General features: G+C 42.8%; 2 protein-coding genes across 4 annotated transcripts in view; both read right to left on the reverse strand.

Moving 5' to 3' along the window:
- trak1b (trafficking protein, kinesin binding 1b) overlaps positions 1–5483 on the reverse strand; it is an 18091-nt gene extending 12608 nt beyond the window's left edge. Inside the window, exons 1-3 of one of the 2 annotated variants that reach the window (XM_042076287.1) lie at positions 5331–5483; positions 4902–5096; positions 93–169 (exon numbers count right to left, since the gene is read on the reverse strand). In XM_042076287.1, coding sequence (XP_041932221.1) covers positions 93–143 — 51 coding nt within the window. In that variant the 5' untranslated portion in view covers positions 144–169; positions 4902–5096; positions 5331–5483. Of the gene's footprint in view, positions 1–92; positions 170–2611; positions 2697–4901; positions 5097–5330 lie in introns of those variants that run through there. The other variant, XM_042076285.1, reaches the window with a different exon arrangement.
- Positions 5484–8040: 2557 nt separating this feature from the next.
- Positions 8041–22644, reverse strand: LOC121695443 (catenin beta-1-like). 2 transcript variants are annotated; one of them, XM_042076295.1, is made up of 17 exons: positions 22486–22644; positions 19238–19290; positions 17647–17865; positions 17155–17408; positions 16599–16837; positions 16056–16257; positions 15646–15790; positions 14903–15006; positions 14158–14292; positions 13584–13787; positions 12245–12403; positions 11816–11935; positions 11279–11429; positions 10682–10803; positions 9813–9873; positions 9309–9534; positions 8041–8887 (listed from the first exon to the last, which is right to left on the reverse strand). In XM_042076295.1, the coding sequence occupies exons 2-16, from the start codon at positions 19248–19250 to the stop codon at positions 9335–9337; spliced, it is 2328 nt and encodes a 775-aa protein (XP_041932229.1). In that variant the 5' UTR covers positions 19251–19290; positions 22486–22644; the 3' UTR covers positions 8041–8887; positions 9309–9334. The 2 variants fall into 2 exon arrangements, with proteins under 2 accessions (XP_041932229.1, XP_041932230.1); XM_042076296.1 differs by having other exon boundaries at positions 9305–9534.
- Between the last annotated feature and the right edge of the window lie 2498 nt (positions 22645–25142).

Below are 25142 nucleotides of genomic sequence, written 5' to 3' on the forward strand. Positions count from 1 at the left end.
GCAAACACAAACATGAGATTTCTGTTTATTACAGCAGCTACGGTGTGTATTTCTGTGTCACAGTATAATCTCATAATCTACCCGCCTCTCACCTCTTCAAGTAGTCGGGTGACAGCATCAATGTCATTATAGGTTTTAGTCATCTGGCCAACTCTGTCAGCACATAGCACTGTGGAGAGAGAGAGAGAGAGGGAGAGAGATCAATTAAGATAAGTAAATTACAGTTCTCACTGTGATGACGTTTGTACAGCATTTCTCTGTGAAAGAAAGAGAGTGGGAGTGAGAGAGGTTGAGAGAAAGAAAAACAGAGTGATACAGAGGGTAGGAGAGACAGAGTGAGAGGGGATAGAGGGAGAGAGAAAGAGAGAAAGAAGCAGACAGAGATAAAGCATTGAACAAACCCTGTTCTTTTAACCTCACAGCCATGTTTCCTGGCTCTTTTTTCCATTAAAACCCTTAAAGGTGTAGGTTTTTGAACATTCTAAGTTCCGCAACAATTGAAGGTTCTAAAATTCTATGTTGAATTCAATGAACCCAGATATTCTTTAGAACGTTCATTTCCCAACATTCCCGTCACACCGGTGTGACGGTACTCCTTTAAGGGTTAAAACCCTTTAAATCTGTGTAACAGCACTCCAGCAATGGAGCCTTTCACTGTGTCCGGGGTCAAAACAACAGCAAGCCATCACATCCCTCACTCACACACACTTATCCTATTCTAGTTTCCATCTCTTTTCAACACAGTCTTCAGTCTACCCATCCCAGCATCTGACTTTAGCTGTCTCTCTTTCTCTCTTGCTCTCTCTCTCCCACACACACACATATACACACAACACCCCCTGCCCCCACCACCACCACCACCACCACCACCACCCACACACACACATCCCAGTGCCTGTGATCATACATGACCAGGGCCTGAGAGCTTGCCAGTGGTCTCAGAGAGGATGGACTTCCACTAATCATCTGTGTTAAGCGCTTTACAAGCTAACATGCTTTACAGGCTAACTCTGCTAGGCTATGCTCCTCTCCTCTCTTCTCCACTCCTCTCCCCTCCGCTGCCGACTGCCTGATGCTTGATGCTGTCCTGTAATCTCTTGGTAATCCAGCTGTTATTCAACACCTTGTTACAAACACACTCACATGCATTACCATCAACACACACACACACACACACACACACACACACACACACACACACACACACACACATGCACACGCACACACAGAAAACATGAAAACAGACGCACACACACACACAAACAGAGGGAAGAGGGTATATGGCAAGGCTGATCTCGTTAAAGGATTGATTGCTTTGCTTATGTTACTTCCTTCTCATTTTTTTTGTAGTTTTTAATTCCATAATCTTCCAAACAGAAATAATAAAATAGAAAACAAGCAGTAAAATGGTGTTCCTCACAGATATTTCCTAACTTTGAAATCTTGACAAAATACATTTTGAAAATGTAAACGCCATTGTCTTTTGGATTAAACCCATTAAACATTCCCCTCTTTAACTAACACCCGGATAAATACATACTCTATCTTATGGTTGTAAATAATTCATTTAATCTATTTAATGTGCATGTATTATTGTAGTAACTACTAACAATAATTGATATTCCTCTTTAACACATATAGACACACAAACAAGTATCCCAAAGCATCCACGGCACAAATGGTTGTTTGGTTCCTGACCCATTCTGCGCCACTGAACAACTAAAATAGTACTTGCATAACAAAAGATTAAACTTTTCTCTACACATGGACTGTACACATGTACTGACAAAAATAGCAGTAATGCTGAAGTGCTTTGCATGGCCCTAACCTAAATGGTAGTTCACACACCCACATACAGTACACACGCACAGGCATGCACAGGCATGCAAGATCAATAAAGAATTCAATACAGAGCTACACTGCTAATATTTTTTATCAACCACTCTGCTTCACAGAGATTAAAGACTTTGCATGGAATATTTAAAATCTATGTATTTTACTTCAAACAGATGCTGAACTAATTACAAGACGCAGTATAATCACATAAAGCTCACTGAAAATATACACACACTCTTTCTGTTCTGATTTCTCTTTCTCTCAAAGAAACACAGAAATGTGAGATAAATACAAGCCTTAAGTCTGATTATAGTTATGTTCTTTTTGATTTACAAATATGTTTAAGGATACTGTGAACAACAGTATTCACCTTTCTAACCAAACAGGTAGAGATAACACCTTTCTGAGAACATTTTAATTGAAAAACGCCTTGGCATACACTAAATAAGAGCACAAAAATACGATCGATACTAAACAGGCATGTATATGAATGGAGAAGCAATTAGATAAATCAACAAGCATTCACTGTCCTTTGCCTAAATACAACAGGCTTGAGAGAAAATAGAGAAAACTCTAGTTCTACACACACACACACACACACTCACACACACACACAACCTGACATGATGGAGACTACTGAGTGCACAACATGTCAGATCGCATCCAGCATGAAAGGACACAGGGCCGATTGAAAGAGCATTTTGTGTAAAAACAAAAAAAAACAAAAAAAAACAACTCCAGACCAGCAAACAAGCAAAAGAGTGATAGACTTTACCGGAGAGTTCACTGCCATCAGCGCACCAGTCCAACTCGAAGTAATCCACCCTAAACAGTCTGTGCATCCTCAGCCTCACTACCACATAAACACATCCACAATCTCTCAAGAGACAGAGAGAGGGAAAAGGAGAGGGAGAGAGAAGGACGAGGTTGCAATAACAAGGAAGGATCTGTGCCAGTGGCAGAGAGAGTGAGAGAGAGAGAGAGAGAGAGAGAGAGAGAGTGAGAGAGAGTGAGAGAGAGAGAGAGAGAGAGAGAGAGAGAGAGAGTACATGAGAGAGCCAATCAGGAGAGTTGTGGTCCTCATGAAGGACAGTGGGACAGTGCATCCAAAACCTCATATGTGCTTCAAACAGAGGCTAACTTAAAAACCCATACATATGCTTCCTACAGGAGCTACAATAAAAACATACCCACCCAAACATACTTTGTACAGAGGCTAGCTCAAAAGCCCATACGTGTGCTTGCAACAGAGGCTAGCTCCAAAACCCACACACACGCTTCTTATGAGCTGCTTTCAGACATGTCCTCTGCACTATATGCGGTTCTTTGTCAAATGGATGTCTGACCCTTCGGGTGATTGCTGATGCTGACCCCTGATGCTTACATGCGGACATTATGTGTGAACGACACCAACGCACATGAACAGAATCTCCGCGTGGTTGAACTGGTTGAACAGGTTGAACGTGGTTGAACACGCACATGAACAGAATCTCTGCATGTTCTTCGCTTCATTCAGACATGAGCTCATTCACATAATGTCCGTCCAGAACACTAGGAAGGGAGTAGTGTAAGAGCCGGCTAAGTTCGGAGTTCCAAATGTCCGGTTATGTTGTTCAGATATACAACCCAACCGCTTGATATCCGCAGAACATGCGGACTTACACCTATGTCTGCAAGCAGCTAAGGAGGCTATTTCCTGTGCACTTGTCATGTTGCTTCCAGGGATGTAGTGAACACAAGTAAACACAGTTTATCCACCTCTTATTAGAGTTTATCCATCTCTCAAAAGAGTTTAGTCACCAATTGCAACTTTTAACATTCACAAATCACACTCTATTATCCACATTCACAATATGTGCACTCATCAACACTCTAGGAACCATTTAATACCACTGGTATTGTTATAAACATTGGACAATAACCTCCACCATCATCAAACATGTTCTGAATGCCTTTTTTTTTTAATCCGATGCTGCATGGCGCAGTCCACCTCACCAAGATCACAAAATCCATAGTTTACCCACCTTTTATTTTACCACTACATCCCTGGTTGCTTCCCAAAGTATTTGACTTCCTAAAATAAGATTGTTCACTCTAATGGTGGTTGTTACATAGTGACATGGTGACACACCATGCTGTATGTCATGACATAGGCTAGTAGAGCTTAACATTTCACACACATAGTGCTTCATTCAATCATAGTGCTATTGACATGACTTGAGGCAAGCATGACACATCCATCCATCCATCCATCCATCCATCCATCCATCCATTCATCCATCCATGCCGGATGGAATTCATAAATCCATCTTTTCCATTCCCATTCGTCAGAACCGAGTCAGCTTTAGTCTGGCACTTTTAACAAAACATGAGCGTGACAGGGTCGATTATTCACACATTCAGGCGGTAGCACACACATCACGTGGTCAATCGATCAAGCATCAATGAGGTCTGCACATTCTTGATACAGCTTACAATTTGGCCTTGGTCTGCAAGCCTACATATATATTTATTGTAGGCCTATACTACATGAAATATCACTACCTAACCTTATTTTTATCTTACATTAAATGTTATATTGTATTGTATCACATTACAGTGTTATTTATAAAATACATTATTATTATAAACATAGTACATCTTGTGACAGAAACTCAAGTCACACTGACATTTTTTAAAGCCCTCTAACAAAATCAAAATGAACTTAATTAAACCAGAAAACCAGATTTAAAGATTAAACAGATTAAATCGGTTTTAAATGGGCTCAGTAAATGTCACTTTGTGTCAATGGAGCAGACAGCATCATTCCACAAGGCAGTTGACAAATTCAAAATGATTCAGATGGCACATGAGAGTAGGCAGTATTCTCAGACCGATTCTTATAACACTCGCGACTAAAACACTACTGAAGTCAAACAGAACAGAATTAAAACGATTCTAAACCTGTTTTTGGTCAAGTACATATTTAACGTGTGTCCATGAAGCAGAGAGCATAATTCCATAGAACAGCAGACAAACGACTGGCTCAGTGAACCTCATGAAGTAGGAGGTTTCCTGGTACTCACAGAAGTAGCTGAGGGTCTCCTCAATTTGCTCGACGGTCAGTTCGATGTGTGCCTGTGGTGAGATGATGGGAGTGTGGATCCAGTCGTCGTGGTCATAGCCGTAGACCGTGTCAGCGCGCAGGCGGTACACGGGCAGCTGCTCCTCAAGAAGACTGATGATTTCGACCTCGTCAAGCTCTGTGCTGTTACACACATCTGAGAGAGAGAGAGAGAGAGAGAGAGAGAGATAGCCACAAACAGAAGCAGGAATGAGTGTGTATTTGTGGGTGTGTGAGTCAGAGACAGGAAGAGAGAGGTGAGAGTGTGTGTGTGTGTGTGTGTGTGTGTCATAAACAGAAGTGGAGAGCAGAGTGTGTGTGTGTGTGTTAGTACACCTACCTCCAATATCTGTACACACACACACACACACACACACACACAGAAACCCACCTGTGATGGTCCCAGCGTCCCGGTAGCCCTGTTCCGGCGTGGGCTGGGGTTCCGTTGCCTCGCTCACATACTGTTCCTCGGGGATGGCGCCTAGCTGCAGGGGTTCTACAGAAGATGTGCTGCGCTCAGAGCCAAGCGTATCCAGCTTGGCCACTTCTCACACCATACCCTAGAAGTGTGTGTGTGTGTGTGTGTGTGTGTGAGAGAGAGAGAGAAAGATAGAGTGAGAGACACAGAGATGTACGTCTGTGTGTCTGAGAGACGGGGGGGGGGGGGGGGGGGGGTATACAGACAGATATGTGTTTGTGTGTGTGAGTGTGTCAGAGAGAGAGAGAAAGAGAGAGAGAGAGAGAGAGAGATCACTGACTGCCACAGCTTGACCAGTGACAACCTCCAAGGTGCACCTGATGGTCTCATACCTGTTACTTGTGGACAGTGCTACTGTAATCAGTCTAGTGATATACTGAAATACATTTCTGCATCATCATATATACATCTGTTTTGACAATTGAATATCCAGTACTTCAGTCATAGCAAAAGTGTAGAGATTAATGGAAGCAAAAACTACACCAATCCGTGCCTGTCAGACAGATGGAGAGCAAAGCTCCAGGGTTATGCTGTGTTATGTCATGTGATTTCTGAATTCTGAGGTATGAGGTATGATGCTTCCAGATGAAACCAGCCAAATTATTACAACACACGCCATCTGTTTGTTTGCACACACAGCAATTAACAACGTAGGCTAATAAAACAACCACAAACCAAAATAAATAAACTGAATGATCAATAAGGTCAGTGTGGGTCAGATTTTGTACAGACACTGATTCAAGCATCCACACGCGCACATGAACAAACGACATCTTATATCCACATCCACAGTGCTTGATCTAAAAAAAATACAGAGGAAGGTTTAATAGGCCTACACATTTGCCATTTATCTCCTTGAAATAACATTAAAAATACGATCATATGTGTCGCTTCGATCAGCATGGGTGTGACTATAGGGATGCGTGTTGATGACGTTTCACGAACAGGATGAAGGCTAGCCATCCTCAATGAACAAAATGTCTGTAAAAGGAATCAATAACAGTCCACATAATCCAAAAGCAGAATACATGTGTGTTATACACTAGCATAGACTACTATTATGCATACTAAGCATACTAAATTAGTCACTGTGTATCATCACACTGCCATTAACACTCAGACATGGTGCTGATGAGAGGCAACTTGGCAACCTCACACTGAATGCTTGCTTACTCAGAATAAGGGCAGCAGGCTGCTGTTTTTCACGGGAGCCGTGGGATTCTGCGGTGATCCTCTTGTCTGATGTTAAAAGAGAAAGGACGTGTAGGTGATGTGCCGAGACCAGACGTCCTTTAAGACCTTTAAGTGCCTTGCGCTGCGCGGATGTCCTTTCCAGAGATGCCTTGAGTAACAGGGATCTCGCACCTCCTCGCGCTTTACCTAGCCGTGACACTGCACTGCAGCGGACAATGTTACAACGTCCCAGGACCGAGACTATGTTGCCGTATTTTATCCATTGGGGTTGTGTTCCAGTCTGCTTGTACGGTTATATCAGTCTATCCATCTCTCGGCGCTTTTAAGAACAAATACCGCACTGACCTGTGACGTCGCGCGAGAGCAAATCTAGCCTCCGTTGCGTAAAGCTCGTGTCTTTTTCATATTTCGTTATAGTTGTACGGAAGCCCAGAGGTTTAATGTTAAGGGCAATATGGTATCAGTGGTACAGCAGAAATACAGTAGCCTACCTTCTCTGATATCTGAATTCAACGTTTCATCGTTTTAAGATAATGTATTAAAAGCATCCAAGAGACCAATTCTCCCCTTTCTAAGGGGAAGTGACTTTTAAAAAGGACCCCTTAACAACCCACACGCTCAAATGGACCTCTGCATAAATAGGTCAGTTAAGTGGGGGGTGGAGGTCAAAAAAAATATATGACCCACATACAACATAAATATTCATGTGGGAAAGATTAACAGCTCAATGGTGAGAGAACGTGGAATAGAACAGTTGCCCCAAGTCCCAGATACCATTTCCGGAGTGATGCCACTAGTTTCCACTTTCATTCCATTTAATAATCACTTAGCACTAACTTACAGAATGTTCACTGAGAACTGAAGCTTCACCTTGGTTCTGCTTTTAACTTCCTCTACCATTCCTATACACTAATATCATTTTCTAACATAAAGATTCAATTCACTTGGAACAATTAGTTAACAGTAGTGTTTTGTAATAGTAGTGCCCTTTATGGAATTTTCTTGTAGAGAGTTTATTTTAGCATTTCCTTTTTTAAATGTACATCGCAGCAGTCAATTGCACTTACCAGTAGAAGTTCAACCTGAAATGTATCCAAAATGATGGTTTGGCTTCAAATTTATGAGTGGCTGGTCTCACTCAGTCGCTATGATTGAGTTAAGAAAACAAGCAACCAACTGAGCAAATAAATACAAGCAAGCACCATAGCAACTCAGTTTTCTTTTGATCAAGTCAATGCAATGTCTAGCTTCAGACAAAACTAATATACACAAAAGATGTTGACAATTTTTTTTTTTTTTTTTTTTTTTAAATACAAAGATTTGTGAAACATTGGGGCTGTGGTCACTACAACCAAAAGAAACAGAATTCCTCACAGATTACACTTTAGTCAGCGTAAGAAAGATAAATAAATGGAGGCAGAGACAGCAATGAAATCTGGAATAAAAGTATGTTTTTATTGTTATGCCGTGTCACTGGAACCACTGTTGACACGGTAACGTTGAACAGGCTACAACAACGTTGCATCAGTAGATAGTCTACCTCATTGAATATAAAAGAATAGCTTTCCCCTTCTATACCCATACATGTACCTACCCCTCCTAACCCAAAGCCCCGTAGACTTAATGGTGATGTGAGACTTGCCTGCCTCTAACTGAATCCGATAGTAATAAGCAGAATGACTTCAACATTCTCTACACTTATTGCATGTTTATAAAAAGCTACACGTAATTACACATTTTTTAAAGTCAGCATACAGGAAACTGATGTTAGTGTTCTATACTGTTACGTGATAAGAGTAAGAAAAAGCAAGTAGTCAGATAACTTGATTGGAAGAGAAACAAGAAAAATAAAAGAAATACAAAAATTATACGTGAAATGAAAGGGTGCAGTAAAAGGGTAGACTAGGAGAGTCATCTTGGGTTTGTCATTAAAAAGGTGTTAAAAAAAGAAAGGAAAAGAAATGTAAAACATAAAAATAATAAAGATCAGGCAAGATTAAAATGTTTATAAATCCATCTTTTAAATCCATCTGTTGGCGCTCATCCATTTGGTAACCGCTCCAAAAATCCTTTTCTTCTCACTTCTCTCTTTGCCAGGACAAAAGCGATAGTATTCTTCTTCTGGTTTGTCCAGTAGCAACCGTCCTCTGGACGCGTCGAGTACAATATGTGTCAGGCACTTTCTGATCCACCATCCTCCCCTCATCTAACCATCATCGACTATACGGAACATCAAACTCATCAAAGCACACCGCAGACTCACTCGGATTATCCAGCTACAGAGAGACAGAGACACAGAGACACAGAGAGAGAGAGAGAGAGAGAGAGAGGAGAGAGAGAGAGAGAGAGAGAAGAGAGAGAGAGAGAGAGAGAGAGAGAGAGAGAGAGAGAGAGAGAGAGAGAGAGAGAGAGAGAGAGAGAGGAGAGAGAGAGAGAGGAGAGAGAGAGAGAGAGAGAGAGAGAGACAGACAGAGACAGAGACCAAAGAGACAGAAACAAAAAGAGACAAGATACAAATAAGTGACGTCATACACAGCAACACTGACAAAGTAACCAACTATAAAGATTTGGTTACAAATGGTTGTCCCAAATCTACAGAAATATTACCACACCCTTTGTCCCCAAAATCCCCCTAGTGATTAAATGGTAACACCATGATCAATAGCTTCCTGTCAACGATAGCTTCCACACACCTACCTGAGTGACTCCTGCCCAGGAGGCATCTAAAGGTCAGTGTCGAACCACGCCAGCTGGTTGGAGTCTGGGGGCGGCAGGCCGTCCATGAGCTCTGGGTTGTGGCTGAGGTCAGGCAGGCCGTCTACGGGGTAGTCGCCCGAGTGGGGGCCGCCCATCTCATGCTCCAGCATGGAGTCCATGCCCAGGCCGTCCTGGCCGTAGCCTGCGTAACCACGGAAACTGGGGTCTGAGGGGGAGAACACACACACGGTGAGCCATGTGTCCGTTTTCACTGAGCTGTTCCAAATCGGAAGTGTCGAGAATACTGTTGTAATAACTCTCAATACATATTGTATCATGGCAACACAACTGTCATGAAAAATGACAGGCACCAATTAATATGATGGCCTATAAACATGGCAAACTGAAACGTCTAATAAATAACAAATATAACACAATGCAACACTGCCTCTTAATAAGACTGTTCCTTCATAGACCTCTGGCCTGAGCGAGCGTGCTTCTTACCATCTGGTCTGTAGGCCAGGGGATCTCCTTGAGCACCCATCTCCAGAGCCATGTCACCGGTCTGGGGGAGAGAGTCACAGACACACGGTCAAACACAGGCCCTCACAGCTGTACACTAAACCGAAATGGTAATAACAAACCGATGTTTGGTTCATTGTATTCTACAATTTTAAATTAATATAAACTTTAAGTGTTAAGTTAGAAAACACACATTTAAAATTGAATATACTTAAAAACAAAACAAAAATATAATACCAACATATTATACTAAATTATACTAGAAAAGCTGCATGCTTTTGTCCAGCTTCCGTTTTCCTAATAAGCCTCATTATGTAGTAGGCTGATTGCATTGGAGGGTCTGGAGGAGGGTGAACTGTGCTTCATGGGCACTTGAAACCAACAGAAGATACAAACTAACTGCATTGATCTACATTCATCTGCACAGTAGACAGGCTTCTAGATGCATCAACTGGACCAACAAAACATTCATTCTTCATTTCTGTGAGGTTGAATCACAAAATGTGCAACTCTCAAATCACTCATCTGTTTTGACTAACAAAGCTGAACACTGGCATTATTTCTTCCCTCTCAGCGAGATCAATGACTTTAAAAAACAAACAGCAAGCTGCCCAACCTCCCTTCTCAGGTCATTAAGCAGCATCAATTTTGCCTTCACTTTCCTGCTTTGATGTTTCACATGCAATGGCAACACCTCCCTCTTCCACTAACCGGATTTGAACCATGGAGCATTCAAAAAATATTCATGATTGACTAGTAGTCCAAAGCAGCCCTCTCATGCAATAACACCCATCAAGGATAAACAAACACAAACACAGCCCGTAGGCTGCATTCCACAGCTGGGACATTACCTCGTTCCAGGTCATGGGCTCCGTCCTGAAGAGGGAGCTGGTGAGCTCCACAGAGAGACGCTTCTTGTAGTCCTGGGGCTTATCCTCGGACATGCGGAACAGCACAGCAGCCGCATAGGTGGCTGCAACACACAAAAAAAAAAAAAAAAGTTTTTTCGAGTTGGGTAGCCTGACCTTTCAAACACTGCCCTGATGTAATGCGAGATGAACCCATAACCAATCGATACAACACAAACGCACAGCTGGTACATGACCCAACAAAAGGGTTGCTTTAGTCCAGAGCTTCCACTCAGTCTAAACTGACTAAATTCCAGAGCTTATCAAATGACCTCCCTGAATTACTTGCTTTGGATGTCTGATCGAGTTAGCCTTAGCACAGCACATGCAACAAACTTGTATAACATTTGGGCCAAGTGAAGTATTACATTCCAGCGTGCAACTCCAGAATGTTACATGGGTAGCATCTTCAAGGGGACAAAACGGAAGAATGTAGGGCTCTGCAATTTCCTTAACATCATGGAGACAAAAGAGGTCACAAAACCAAAACCTCTGTCGAAGTGTGTGTGTGTGTGTGTGTGTGTGTGTGTGTGTCCGTACCGACGCCCTCGTTCCTGGAGTGCAGTAGCTCTGTGAGGGGTGCGGTGGCTCCCTCAGCCTCGATGGCCTCGGCCGCCTCCTTGTCCTGGGCCAGCTCACACAGCACACCGGCCGCCACGCGCTGGATGTTCTCAATGGGGGAGTACAGCAGCTGGGGGCGAGGCAAGGCAGAACCAGCTTTAGAAACAGAACTACTGTACAAATACATACAACACACAGTGAAGGGAATTGGGGGGGGGGGGGGGGGGGGGGGTGGACAGGGGTTCTCCTCACAGAGGGAATAAAACAATTTTAACATTGAATTTGTATGAAAATGTACGTTTACGTGTACGTATCTGTTAAATAGGAGGCCATTCAATATTCTTCCACCATTTACACAGAAATAATGTTTCTAAAAAGTCAGTGCCACAAGAAACCCATCTTACGAGAGAGGAGCAGCCTTTTCTGTTGGGCAACAGTCAGTTTGTATGCATGTCATGAGAAGGATTCAGTTGCAGATGAAGAGGGTGTGTGTGCAGGAGTGGGTTAGTGCATTACCTGTACGAAGAGTGGAATGGTGTTGAGTCCTCTGATGACTATTCTGTTGTGTACATCCCTGGCCAGAATGTGCAGAGCTCCAGTGCAGCCTTCAACAATCTCCTCCATACGTACACCCTCCTGTAAGGACAAGCATGCGCGCGCACACACACACACACACACACATTAATTCAGGCTTCTAAACATCCTTCCTTATGGTTCCTAAAGGCTCTTCTCATGCAAGCCTGATATTTCAACCTCCATCTTAGATGTAGCAGTCACCATCAAAGCTAACCAAGAACATACAACTCTGCACATGCATGACAATTACAAAAAAAACACACTTTCCCCATTCCTGGTGATTTACTTTGGGGAAACAAATCCATAACTTTAGAACAGACAGGTCTCACCTCAACCTGGACAAATAATCACACACACACTCTTACGTACCACAAACTGCTGCTGGGTGCCGCCCATGGAGGTGCGCCTCTGGGTGTCCTGGTGTGCCCTGACCAGCAGCTGCACCAGGCGCGGAATGGCTCCCTGCTCACGCAGCGGGGCATGGTTGGCCGGGCACAGCGCCAGGTTACGGATCAAACCCACTGTGGCCTGCACACAGGAGGGGGAACACACACACACACACACACACACACAGGTGTCACCAGGGACAAAAAAAAAAAGTGCCTACAGAGTTGCCAGTTAGCATCAGCAGCATCTGTTCCAGTTTTTCGCACAGGCACTGCCAGTTCCCTTTAAATAGCAATTCTCCCATGTGTCAGGCAGGGGGAGCTCTTCTGAATACACCAACACATTTTTAACATCAATAAAGAGGGTGAAGGGAATTAAAGATTTATAGCTTTTATGTTCACAAGACCCAGTCTGCATAGTAACAGTCAAGTAACCGTGTCTTTTTCTGCTCCGGCACATTACACGGAGGAAAGATAAGGTGGCTAGAACTCTGAGGGCTCACCACTAGGGCTCAGGTGCAGTATGAAGGACAAAAGCATGTAGCACATTTCCTCGACCTAAAGCGCCGGCTATGGGCTGCACTCAGTGAAAACAAAACCATGTGGTTGTATTTGTCCATTGAAGAGGTCGTACAACTCTTATGATGAACTAGATAAAAACGGCAAAAGCGCTACGGTCTGAAGTTGACGTCAGCTGGATTGAGAAACTATCAAACTATCAGCTGGCTTATGGAAATAGGACCCAGCTAAATGGCTGAGTATTTGGTGCCATTTTCTAATTCACATCATAGGTGTCCAACTGTCCATGCATTTGTTTTCACAGAGTTTTACCAAACCAGAAATGGCCACAGTACAACCCCCCCCCCCCCCCATGCCCAATTACTCTTATCTCCTTCCAAACTCACTCCCTTTGACATTTAGAAGACAATCCATGTTTTATGTCCTTGAGACACTGAATTGTACGGTTTTATGACTCAAGTTTCAGTGCAAAGTTAATGTTGGTAGAGTGAATCATAGCAGCACTGAATAGAAGTGTGTGAAAGCACTGTTTGGGGTCTCAGTTTAAGATTTGGCCAACACCCAGTTTGTGTTGCAAGTGGATTAAAATATCAAGATGAATCATATATACAAGGAAGTGGCAATATGCCTCGCCTGGCTACTGGTGATCCAATCGCTGAAGAGGCATTTTTAAAACAAAACTAAGCAGCGTTAAATTTTAAACAAGTCATGTGGTTTGTAAACAATAACGTGCTGCCACTTTAAGTACTGCCACTGCTGGAGAACTCTACATGTGTGTGCTATATTCTTTTATGTGCTCGTACCTTGATAAGTGGCCAGTGTGAAGGTGGGTGAAGGAGTTTGACCACCACGGGCAGGCCGTAGTGCAACCGCACAGCATTCTGGGCCATCTCAGCATCCTGGTGACGAGAGGTGAGGTGACGCAGGGCGCACACGGCGGGCTCCGTGATGTCCTCACGATCTCCAGCACGCAGGACAGTCCTCACCAGCGCCTCGATACCGCCGACCTGGCAAAACAAAAATAAGTTAGAATTGTTTGAATTGAATTATTTGAATAGAATTGTTGAAGTGTTTGTTAGCTGGTATTTACCAGTTTTTAACTACAGAATTTTTTGACTACAACTTCTTACATTTTCATCTTTTTAACTGGAAAAGAATTTTAGGTGATTTTGTTCAAGGTACTCCAATTTGCCAAGAAAAGCCATTTTTATATAAAAACAAGACCACATATCTTCAGCCAAAGCCCTTGTAGCTATATTAAATTATGCAGTTGGATTTAAGAGGTATTCATATGAACCCAATGTTTAATGCATGTTAACCAAATGCAAAGCTATTCCAAGTGCATCCATGGCAGAAGCCAAACAGTGTGTCATCTACCTGGCAGACCATCATCTTGTTCTTGTAGTTGTTGCAGGTGAGGTTGGACAGGATGCCAGCGGCACACGTCACCACGTTGATGTCATCAGAGCCCAGCAGCTGCACGAGAGTTCCCAGAAGCCCCTCCATGCCCTCCTGCAAGCGCACACACACCGCCCACACACACACTTTAGAACCCTACAACTAAACGCATACCATTCCTATCAGTATCGGTAAGTGTGTGAGATCCTTAAATAACCAAGGCTGAAACTTTCCCAAACCTACTGCCAAATCTGGAAGGGATAGAGAGTGTGTGTGTCAGAGGTTGCATTAACTGAATATTTTCCATCATTGACGGACATTTTTAAACCATGACGGATATGTAAAGGCGGTCCGTCATTTTTACAGATTAGAAAAATGTTTTAGTTTAGTTTAGTTCTGACCAAAGATGCAACTAGCCCACTTGAAATCAGCAACTTGCTTCAACAGTATTCTAAAACCAGGGGATTCATCCCGTCTCTACTCTGATCAAGGAGATGTCACAGTATGATGTCACGCCAAACTGACATTAAAATTAAAACGACAAGCAAAAATAGCTAGTGACGGAATTTTTACAAACCTGCGTCAAAATGACGAAGAATGAAAAAGACGAACGCAACCTCTGGTGTGTGTGCGCTTGTGCGTGTAGGAGTTAGAAGTTGCTAATTTACACAGGTCGGAGAGTGTGTGTGTGTGTGTGTGTGTGTGTGTGTGTGGGTGTACAAACCTGTTTGGTGGCGGCGTCAGACAGATTTCTGAGGGTCCAAAGGCAGTTCTGCACCAGGCGCTGGCTTGGGTCAGTGAGATGGAGCCCCAGGGCCTGCATACCTCCTGAAACAGTCATAAACAAACACCACACACGGTCAACAAACACCAGACTAGACTTCACTTATTTATACATTTTTAAAACAATGTTGTTCAAATTACAACAAATGTGCACGCCCACACGCACACAAAGAAATAAACAAACCCTTTACCCTCCCCCATCCATGTCCAAACAAAACAGCAAACTAATTTGGTTACTTTTTAGCACCTACAAATAACAAACAGTAACTGTAATGTGAGACACTTTCTAGCTTGTGCAACCAGAGTGGAAAGTAAATCAACCAAACTTTATAGCTTACAAGTAGGGTTAGTTGTGTCATTCTTGCTTAAGGCATGACGCTTTTCTGGCCTTCTCACTAAACTTTGAAATGAACCCTGCTGAAATGTTTTTTTTTCTTTCTTTATTCTGATTACTCTAGCACATTCATGCCTTGGCCAAACTGAAGTCAACTCTGACAACAGAGGAGGGGAAAAAAAAGGAAAAAAGGCTTCCTTGTTCTCCCCGTTCTCACGCAAAGACACAAATGCCAGTTTCACATGAGGCCTCAGCCAGTTGAGTCATTGAGTGAGTCAGTGTGTACACAAACACACGCGGGCACGCAGGTACACAGACACACACACACACACAGGCGTGTGAGGACTTGCCTGCCTCCACGATGGCAGGTTTGTTGCTGGAGCAGACGGAGAGCACTTTGAGCACACGACTGGTGGTCCAAAGGAGCTTCTCGTAGGTGTAGGTCCGCATGATGTTCACCAGGGCCTGGGGGCCGCCACTGGCCAGGATGATCAGCTGAAGAACAATTTATAACCATTTATACCTCTCCCAGTAAAACATGACTACCTACATATTTAACATGAAGTGTATGTGCGTGTGTGTGTGTTTGAGTCTAAGCGATTTCATTTATCAACTTCTTTAAGCTTGCAAACTAGGGCACTTGGCCGTGGGCACCTTTTCCAGTTTACTTGCAAGTATTAATGCAATGTCTGAGCAATTTCAACAAGGCCACTGCTTTGACAAGACTGGTAGACAAGCGGAACAGTTCTATGAGCATTACCTTGCTCTCCTGGTTGCCGTACGCTAGAATCTGCAGGCAGTCGGTGGTGATGGCGAGGAACTTGACGTTGGTCTTGCTGAGCAGGGCCACCATTTTCTGCAGGCCCCCGGCCAGACGCACGGCCATCTTGGCCCCCTCCTGGTGCAGCAGCAGGTTGTGCAGCGTGGTGATTGCGTAGAAGAGCACAGAGTCCACGGGAGACCTACACACACACGGTTTATAAACTCTGAAGCCATCTGAACCTTCTAATAAGGAGGATTTAACTAAGGCTGCTCCATTATTGAGATACTTTATACATAAATCAAATTTCCAATAATTGCACAGCCTTAGGTTTAGCTCTCTCTCTACCGAATTAACTAAGCCAGGTTTTTCAATAACACATATTTGGAATAACCAACCCCGCCCTTCCAGATGCAACACACGAAACCAATAGGTTTCATTGACTGGTTGTGATTGGATTTGACTCCCTGTGCACACAGGGCTTAAGTAATACCCAAGCAGTGGTTCGTCTTCCTGGGTGGGTGTGTGTGTGTGCTTTCTTACCCCAGCATCTTGACGAGAGCGGGGATGCCTCCGGACTTGAAGATGGCGAGCAGGCCCTCGCGGTGGTGCGAGAGGTTGTGCAGCGTGCCGGCCGTGCAGCGGGCCGTCTCCACGTCGCTCGTGTTCTGCATGGTGCGTACCACCGCCGACACCATCTGCGGCGAGCGCATGATGGCGTGCCGCGACGCCTCCTTCTTAGAAAGCTGATGCACCATCACCGCCGCTTTGTTCACCACCACCTGCAGAGGCGCCCAGGTCAAGAGAGGAAGTTACCAGGATTAGTAAAGCGTAATCCCACAACTAGACATAACAATGGCGAGCAAAGGAGGGAGCATAAATGTATTAAATCAACCATTTTTGCCATCTGATACAAACGGATTTGATTTGTTAGGTCTGAATTTGTTCAGTCTGATTTGAATTATTAGTCTGTACCTGGGAGACCTTATGATGTTCTTAAGACACAAGTTTTATATAGTAAGTTCCCTTTAGTGACTTATTTAACTGCATATTAAATACATATAGTATTTAACTAAATATGTACGTGCACGCATCTGACCTGGTCCTCATCGTTGAGTAGTTTGGTGAGCTCGGGGATGGCTCTGGTGGCCAGTTCCGCATCATCCTGGTAGTTGATGAGGTTGACCACAGCGTGCTTGAGCATCTGGGATGGCTCGGCCAGCTGCTGCACGTTGGTGGGGTGGGCAGAGTCGAACTGGGCCGATGGGATCTGCAGGCCCTCCTCCAGAGTCTCGGGGAACATGGCCGCGCGCACGCGCTGGGCACGCGTCATGGCATACTGCCCATCCATATCTATGGGCACATTCAAAGGGAAATCAGTTTACACACACAGCTTCTTTTACAGTACATAGTGATGTGGATTAAATGTGTGAATTCTACTTAACTTGAATAACACATTTAAATGGACTTTGCAAAAATGCACATAATTTCCAACCTACATGATTAAACAAGCATATGATAAGTCTTGCCTTCTCCCCCAATTCCTGTGTGTGTGTGTGTGTGTGTGTGTGTGTGTGTGTGTGTGTCTTACCTGAGACCTGCTCAGGGGTGTAGGGCTGGTTGAAGCCCATGTCCCACTCGTAGAGCTGTGGGTCCAGGTCGTCCTCAGGGTTGGGCTTGCCGCTGAGGGAGGGCGCGGTGGTGGTGGCCCCGGAGTGGATGCCTGAGTCCAGGTAGGACTGCTGCTGCCACTGGCTCACAGCAGCCTTGGCGTCAGGCTCCATCGCCATGTCCAGCTCCATCAGATCAGCTGGCGAGACAGAGGGACACACACGTGATGAACACGGATAGATATGCATGCAGACACACATGTGCAGAGACAGATACAGTGGGAGACAGACAAAAGTCAAGAGGTGGGGGCCAGAAGAGCCAGAAGCAGACATGCATACCCAACACGTATTTAATAGAATAAAGAGGTTCTGAGCTCCTACTTTTAGTTGAAAAGTCAAAAGTGAACTGATCTAGTTTTCTGGTCTACAAAGGCAACACCTGTGTATTTGTTTCTGGCGTCAAGGGACAACACCTGGGCTTTTATTTTTACTTAGACTCATGTGAGGTCTTTCAGCAGGAGGCAAATGTGCCATTTTGACTCCAAAATTCCATCACCTTCCAGTCAATTCCGTCAGAGATAAGAGGCTTGGCCTAGGATTACCCACTCAAATTAATTTCATTTCGGCTGTGCTGTGCTGCTGTTGACCCAAATAACTGACTTGTTCCAAAAAGAATTAAAACGGAAACACATGTCCAAGTCATGTGGAAGAAACATGAATCAGTCTGAAGATTACACAGCACCACAGTATTGCTTTGGTCTTCAGCATTCATCTCCAGTTAGGTCAAATTGGAGATTTGAAATGTATTTATTTAAAACAGGGACGATGTACAAATAAACATTAATCTTGTGATACAAGAGAATACGCGTTTGGCCAGGTTATAGCAACAATTGCTAATTTTCACTTGTAGTCCCATGATACCGTTTCTCTCTGGACTGTACCATCCTCAAACCCTGTGACATCTTGCATATTCTGTGTGCATACAATCACTGTATATGTAAGGTATGCATCACTACCCACACCAATCACTACCGACAGAAGAAAAAAAAAAAATGCATGCACAAAAACTTTGTGCACGCTTCTATCCGTTTGTAAATGTTGTCGACATGTCTCAGTAGACAAGCTCAATCACTCAACGTTTGGAATCTACAGAAAAAGACTTCCTAATCCTAATCGATCTATAACTTTGTGTCTCATTCACAACTGTTTATGCTTCTACCTAATCGGTGATGACTGTATAAAACACTGTTGATAATAGCAATCTAATCAGTTATGATTCACTCAAGCCTGACGTAAATGAAACCGGGGGAGCAAAACACACTAATGAAAAGGTGCACCTGTACAGTCGGATGCTTTGTATAAAAGCATCTGCTAAATACAAAGTAGCATAAATGGATGAGCCAGTACTTTTAAACTTCCATGCACACACAGTTAACACGCACACAGGTCTGTGCGAGCATGAAAGGTTGTCCTTGAGGACATGCACACTGTGCACACACCCCTTAACGTCGCCTTGTCCATGCAAGTGGGTTTTTAAAACATTTAAAGACCCAGGAAGTTGCCGACACTCACCTTGGGTGGCCATCTTCCCCTTGCGAGTCACTCAGTTGGCTGAGTGTTCACACCTGCATAACAGAAAAGAGAGGGTTTGCTTTTCACACTCCAGTCAGCCATATTAGCCAGTTTAACACCACTTCCTGCCTGCCAAGTGACTCTGTTGGTGTTGAATTGCTGGGATACTGCACACTGCTGTTAACAAGTTTTTTCCCCCCTGCCAACAGGTACGTACAATTATACTAGTTCACAAACCAAGAGCCAGTCACATTTGTGGAAAAACCCAAAGACAATGTGCACATTTTGCAATCACTTCTGTAGACAGGAGCCATATGCACATTGGCACTGCTGAGCAATTCACATTTGACCGTTTGATTATTAGGAAAAGGGACATGACACTGCTACATCTAGTCTACCACAGATACAGTAGAAGGTTGTTTGTACCTTGTAGGGTTGTAAAGGCACACATTCATACCAAACCGTATAGGCACAGGACATTAGGCTCAATACAGATGTGTACTGAAAGTATGTAGTCTTAAACTTTAATCTACAGTAGGCTTTTTTTGTGTGTGAACCATGTTTCAAATTTAACTTCCCACAAACAAATTAAGCAGCGGACCAAATGTCAGTTTAGTTAATTAACGGCCAAAAACACATTTGACACCTTTTCAAATTACTTTCCTGCTTATAGGTGTTGAGCATCAGCTATATCAGTCAGTGAATGTTAGGCTAGCAGTACTTAAGAGGCTTATTGTGCTGACACCAAGGTACGTACCAAATCAGGATTTTTGTGAACAGTAACACCCCTAGTACCTTGTATCATAGGCATCTCATAAGGCCCTACCTTATTCAATCTCTCAGGTGACAGTTTCTTCCCATCTGCCTACAACAAAGCTAAACGAGAACTTTGGAAGTGATAAATGTCCCAGTTTGTAATAAACCAAGGACATGCAACAATGTGCTTGTTATTCTATGCATACCAGCAACGTTAGTCAGTGAGTGAATACAACATCACCCCAACTGTGTTCAGCTTTTTTCAAAGTTCATATTTGTAAGCAACATAACAGTTGATTATGTAAAAGCTGAATTAAGTTGTGGTTGTTACTGTTTATCTTGACCTGTAACAGTCTCATATCTATTTTTTTTTTAAAGACTGCTCCACTAAAGCTGAAGGGTGAAATGTGTATGAGCCTCACAAGGTCCGATGTTAGTGAAACAATTGAATGAGGGTTTAAATTAGTATGTCCTTCTTGACCCATTTTGATTTGATGTGAATCAAAACCCCAGAAGTTAATTTGTGCCTGTATATAGCACTGGTCAGGCACTCGCATCAACTTCTTTAACAATATCTTTGAGCATCACTCAGGCCTATCCCTCTGCCTGAATAAACACCTAGCTTAAAACTTGACTCAATGAACACTTTAAACCCCAGTTTTCATAAACATACAATCAAGGCTAAGCCTAACACGTCCTCATTTACGTGCAATTCGTGCCTGAGCAAGCCTTAACAACTGAAGGAAAACCCCTAAATCGCCCTTGAAGTGAGTTCGTATATCATTTAGCACACACACAAAACATCAAGCTCAGCCCCTAGACTTCATTTCCTTTCTCTGACTTGGAGCCACTACCGATAATTCACAACATCTGGACAGATGTGGAGCGGCGAGCTGCTAGCCTGAGCTACACCGCTGAAGATCAAAGCAATTCTCCACAAGCTAAAGTACCCCTCCCCACTCTACACTGTACCCAGCTCTAATCGCGTCCAATGTGTGCAGTCTAGCATAGCGAAGCAATGGGAGCTCCTCCTCGACTGCCTATGAGAATGCAGGCCACACAACTGAGGAATGTGGATGGTTGGGGCCCTCGGTTTAGGAACCCGGACAGGACCGTTTAAGCCAGCCAGCCTTTATGGTTTCAAAGAGCTGTTGTTTAGGCTGTAGACTTACAATTGTATCTCAAAAACATGTTTAACACTCTACATAGTCTTATAAAAAAAGTACAGAACGATGGAATAATACAGCCAAGACTTTTAAACCCACAGCCTTGCCAACTCCTATCCAACTAGTTGCTTTACAGAAATGGTAGTGTAGCCTATACTGTACACTAGATATTCGTTTTCATCTTTAGAAGATAGACATGCTGGTACGCAGCTGGCAACCCAATCTACCAAAGTTAACCAACAAAAAACGTTAATAACTTAAGTTAGGCCCAAACAGGCATGGCTGGCTGATAAACAACACTGATAACGTTACCTTCAGTTTGGCCGGGAGCAGAGAGAACAAACAGTTCGACAAAGTAGCCTAATTCACAACTGTAAAAAACGGACAAAACTAAATACCACAAACGTTAAAATGTAACACTTATGCCATCGTGGTCAACACAACTAGGATTGCGAACGCTTAGGTTAAAACACGTTGTTGCAGGTATTCGAACAGTAAGTTAACCTTACCTAGTGTAGGCTACCTACCAACTGAGGTCAACTTAAACTTTTTTACGGAACACAATCAAAGCTAACGACAACAAATACTTCGGTCATTCATGTTCACGAATAGTAACAATGGCTAACTACTCAAGGTCCTTCTACTAGCTAGGTGAGTTAACGATAGAGTGGGGGAGCTAACGTTACCTGACAAACACAATGCACATCCTTATCACTTTATCATTAACATTACACGCGGTAAAGAACATATGTTTACCAATCTTGCTCCATATCCTATAACCTTTTAAATCCGCAACTGTCTAATCAGTTATCAATTTTTCTATACCAAAATGTTACCATTTCAGCGAGCCAAACGCCAACGAAGAGGAATGCGTCAATATTTGACCATCGTTTTACTGACCCACAACAGCAAGAATGGAAAAATGAAAGTCGTTTCTATGTAACATTAGCGATAGCTAACGCCAGTGTATTAACCTAGCGAAAAACAGCCAGGTAACACTACCCATCCTAGGTAGCAGTAGCTAACGTTAGCTAGTAAAGCAATACTAGATTAGCCTACCTGGCGATATTTGCAACAAGGTATTTTGTGATACTGATACTTTAAATGCAACATTCTGAATTGTATCAATTAACATTAGCGGCAAATTTTACACCGATGGCAACATTCCATTTCCTTGTAATGTTTTGTCAGGAGTTCCAGAATCCATCAAAGAGGAAGCTCTCTTTCCCCATTTCCACGGTGACTATTCCTAGGGATCTGCGAAATGCAGAAGGCATAAACGTACAATTATCCGAATCCTTACAATTCTCGAAATATCATACTTACTCTCAAATCAATGCCGTCTTTTTGTCAGCGACAGTTGATCAGTTCCGCCCGTGTTAGAACGGAACAGGTAAACCGTCTGGACCCAAACGGATTTTCCTGTTACCGCTGTACTAGGGTAGCGCTAATGTTAGCTCACCCAGTAAACTATCTTAAAATGGCGTCTTGCAGGGGAGTTCTTATACCAAGAATGCTGTTCACGTATTCCGCCGCAATCAAGAAAATAGATCAAAAATGTAATGTCAGAGTACATTAGTTCACTGTTATTTGTAACTTCTATAACATGTCATCTGTAAAATAGATCTTGCACGTTAAATGTTTAGCAAATATGTATAGCCTTTTCTTGAAGAAATATGCAAGATTTTGGCATGCGCGGAAGGATATAGAGCAGCACAGGGAGGGTGAAGTGCATTAATTACGTTGAAATTTGACTGTTCAGAAAACTTGAAAGAGACTCACCGCCTCTCTTTCTTACAAGTCAATAGTCCGACATTATATCTGTTGTGATTTCTCAGGTAGCGGAGGCCTAGTAAGAAACTAACATGTGTGTTGTGTCATCACACTTTGGCCATTCACCCACTCCTATTATCATTCCAGTATGCATCTTGCATACTACATTTGCACTATTATTTTTTGCACTTTACATCCCACTCCATGTTTACTTGTCTTGATATTATGTCTTATTTGCATATTTATGTGTTTTTGTTTTTTATGTGCCTATGCTGTATATTGTTATCTCTTTACGTTATGTGTCTATATTACTACTTGTCTACTGAATGTAAACGTTACCAAATTCCCCTCACGGGATCAAAAGAGTATAACTTACTGTATATACATGTCTATTTGCTGAATGTATAACACCTACCAAAGTCAAATTCCTTGTACATAAGTATACTTGGCCAATAAAACTGATTCTGATAAGATTACAACTGACAATATAGGCTGAATATTGGCCTAAATGTGAAATGTATGAAGAATTGGTCATTTAGCCTCCATTAGTTTAGACATTTCATGACTTGAACAATATAACCTACTTCAGGGGAAAAATAGCATGTCAACAATCACTGGATGTACAGTGCATAGTTCTGGTGAGAGTTGATATTTGCACTCATGCAGCAGCCAAACAGCTTCCCAGATACAAAGCCAGGCCTGTGTGAAAACTGAGCTTTTTAGTGCACTCACAGAACAGACAGCTAGAGAACTGTCAGGCGAATTTCATGTAATTCATGGTAGAATATAATTTGTTGACTTTCTTCTTGCGGACTTCCTAAGCCTCCTTTGATTTTTGGCTCTTTCCAAGAGGTGAATCTGTGGTTTATAAAAAAATGTTGGCACCAGGATAACAGACTTGGGTGGGATTAGAACACAGCGGCCCTTGTCAAAGAGGTTCAACACACTACTTTCTGTGGAGGTTCAGTTAGTTTAATGTCCACCCAAAATTTTGCCGATGTTTAATCAGTTTGGTGTAGTTATTGATTCTATCCAAAACTTAAGACTAGAGTTCTATTCAGAGTGCATGCTCGAAAAAGTCACACAGTTCTGGCACTGTAAATGATAAACAAACATTAGGCTGGATCACCACGGTCAACAGGTTGCTTCTGAAGCACAGAATGGGTGTAATTTGATTGTCTGTTGACCTCATAGCCTTATCCATTTGTCATATTCACTGACTGCACTTTTAACAAGCTGTGAGTTGATGAGCTGAACTCTCTGTAGACAGTAAATGTGGAGAGAGGAGAGAATGTTGGCAACAAAGAGGGATGTTGACCAAGTGGGAGTGCATGACCAATGTTGACCACCCCTCATAGGCACTCTGTGGGCAGCACAGATTTTTGCTGAAAAGTGCTCCATGTAGTCCAGCAGCAGGTCAACTTTACCGTTGAACTTTCAAGGTGAAATAGGTGAAAGGTGAAATCCTAAACACAAGTATTTCAAGACATGGCTTGCCATAATAATGAGAAGAAATTAGAAGATAATATTTTCCTTGTTTTTTTGTTTGTTTTCCTCCGTTTATTTCAATTTCCAGTAAGAATCATTTGATAACTCTCCCTATTAGAATGTCTCCACTTCTGTACCTTTCTGATTCCTGATTATCTGACTTCAAATGTTTCTGCGACTTTAAAGTTCAACAATGTCATAGGCTACAGAGGCCTCATTTTAGTATAGCCCTTTAATAATTTTAAGGTCACCAATATTCCTATGCAAACTCCCTTTGTCCAAACTCCAGGAACGAAGTAAACACTGCTCTCTCATCCGTAAGGCATCACCTTGCATGGTAGGGGATAATGAAACATAATCAGTACATCATCGCCTCCTACAGGAATTTGACTGTAACTAAGTTTGAAGAAGCATCCTATTTAAGCCTAAAAGGTCAGCAAAATGCCGTTAATTTTGTGACAACGATAATATTGTATCCTGAAGACTTTGTGGCCATTAAAATCTTTTGAAGCACTACATAATCTGCTTGACAACAACCCGACAAAAGCTGATTAATAGTTATCATCGTGCAGTTATTGGCTCAAACCGTTGTAGCCTATTTGTCCTAAATAAAATAAATTTCCCTATTTTGGGGGATCAGCATAGGCTACTCTATTATTTGTTCACCCATTGTGACTTGAAATGCTGCATGGGCTTTATTAAGACGTACCAGTGGCCTATCG

The sequence above is a fragment of the Alosa sapidissima genome, chromosome 21, assembly GCF_018492685.1.
Source record: "Alosa sapidissima isolate fAloSap1 chromosome 21, fAloSap1.pri, whole genome shotgun sequence".
NCBI classification, from domain to species: domain Eukaryota; kingdom Metazoa; phylum Chordata; class Actinopteri; order Clupeiformes; family Clupeidae; genus Alosa; species Alosa sapidissima.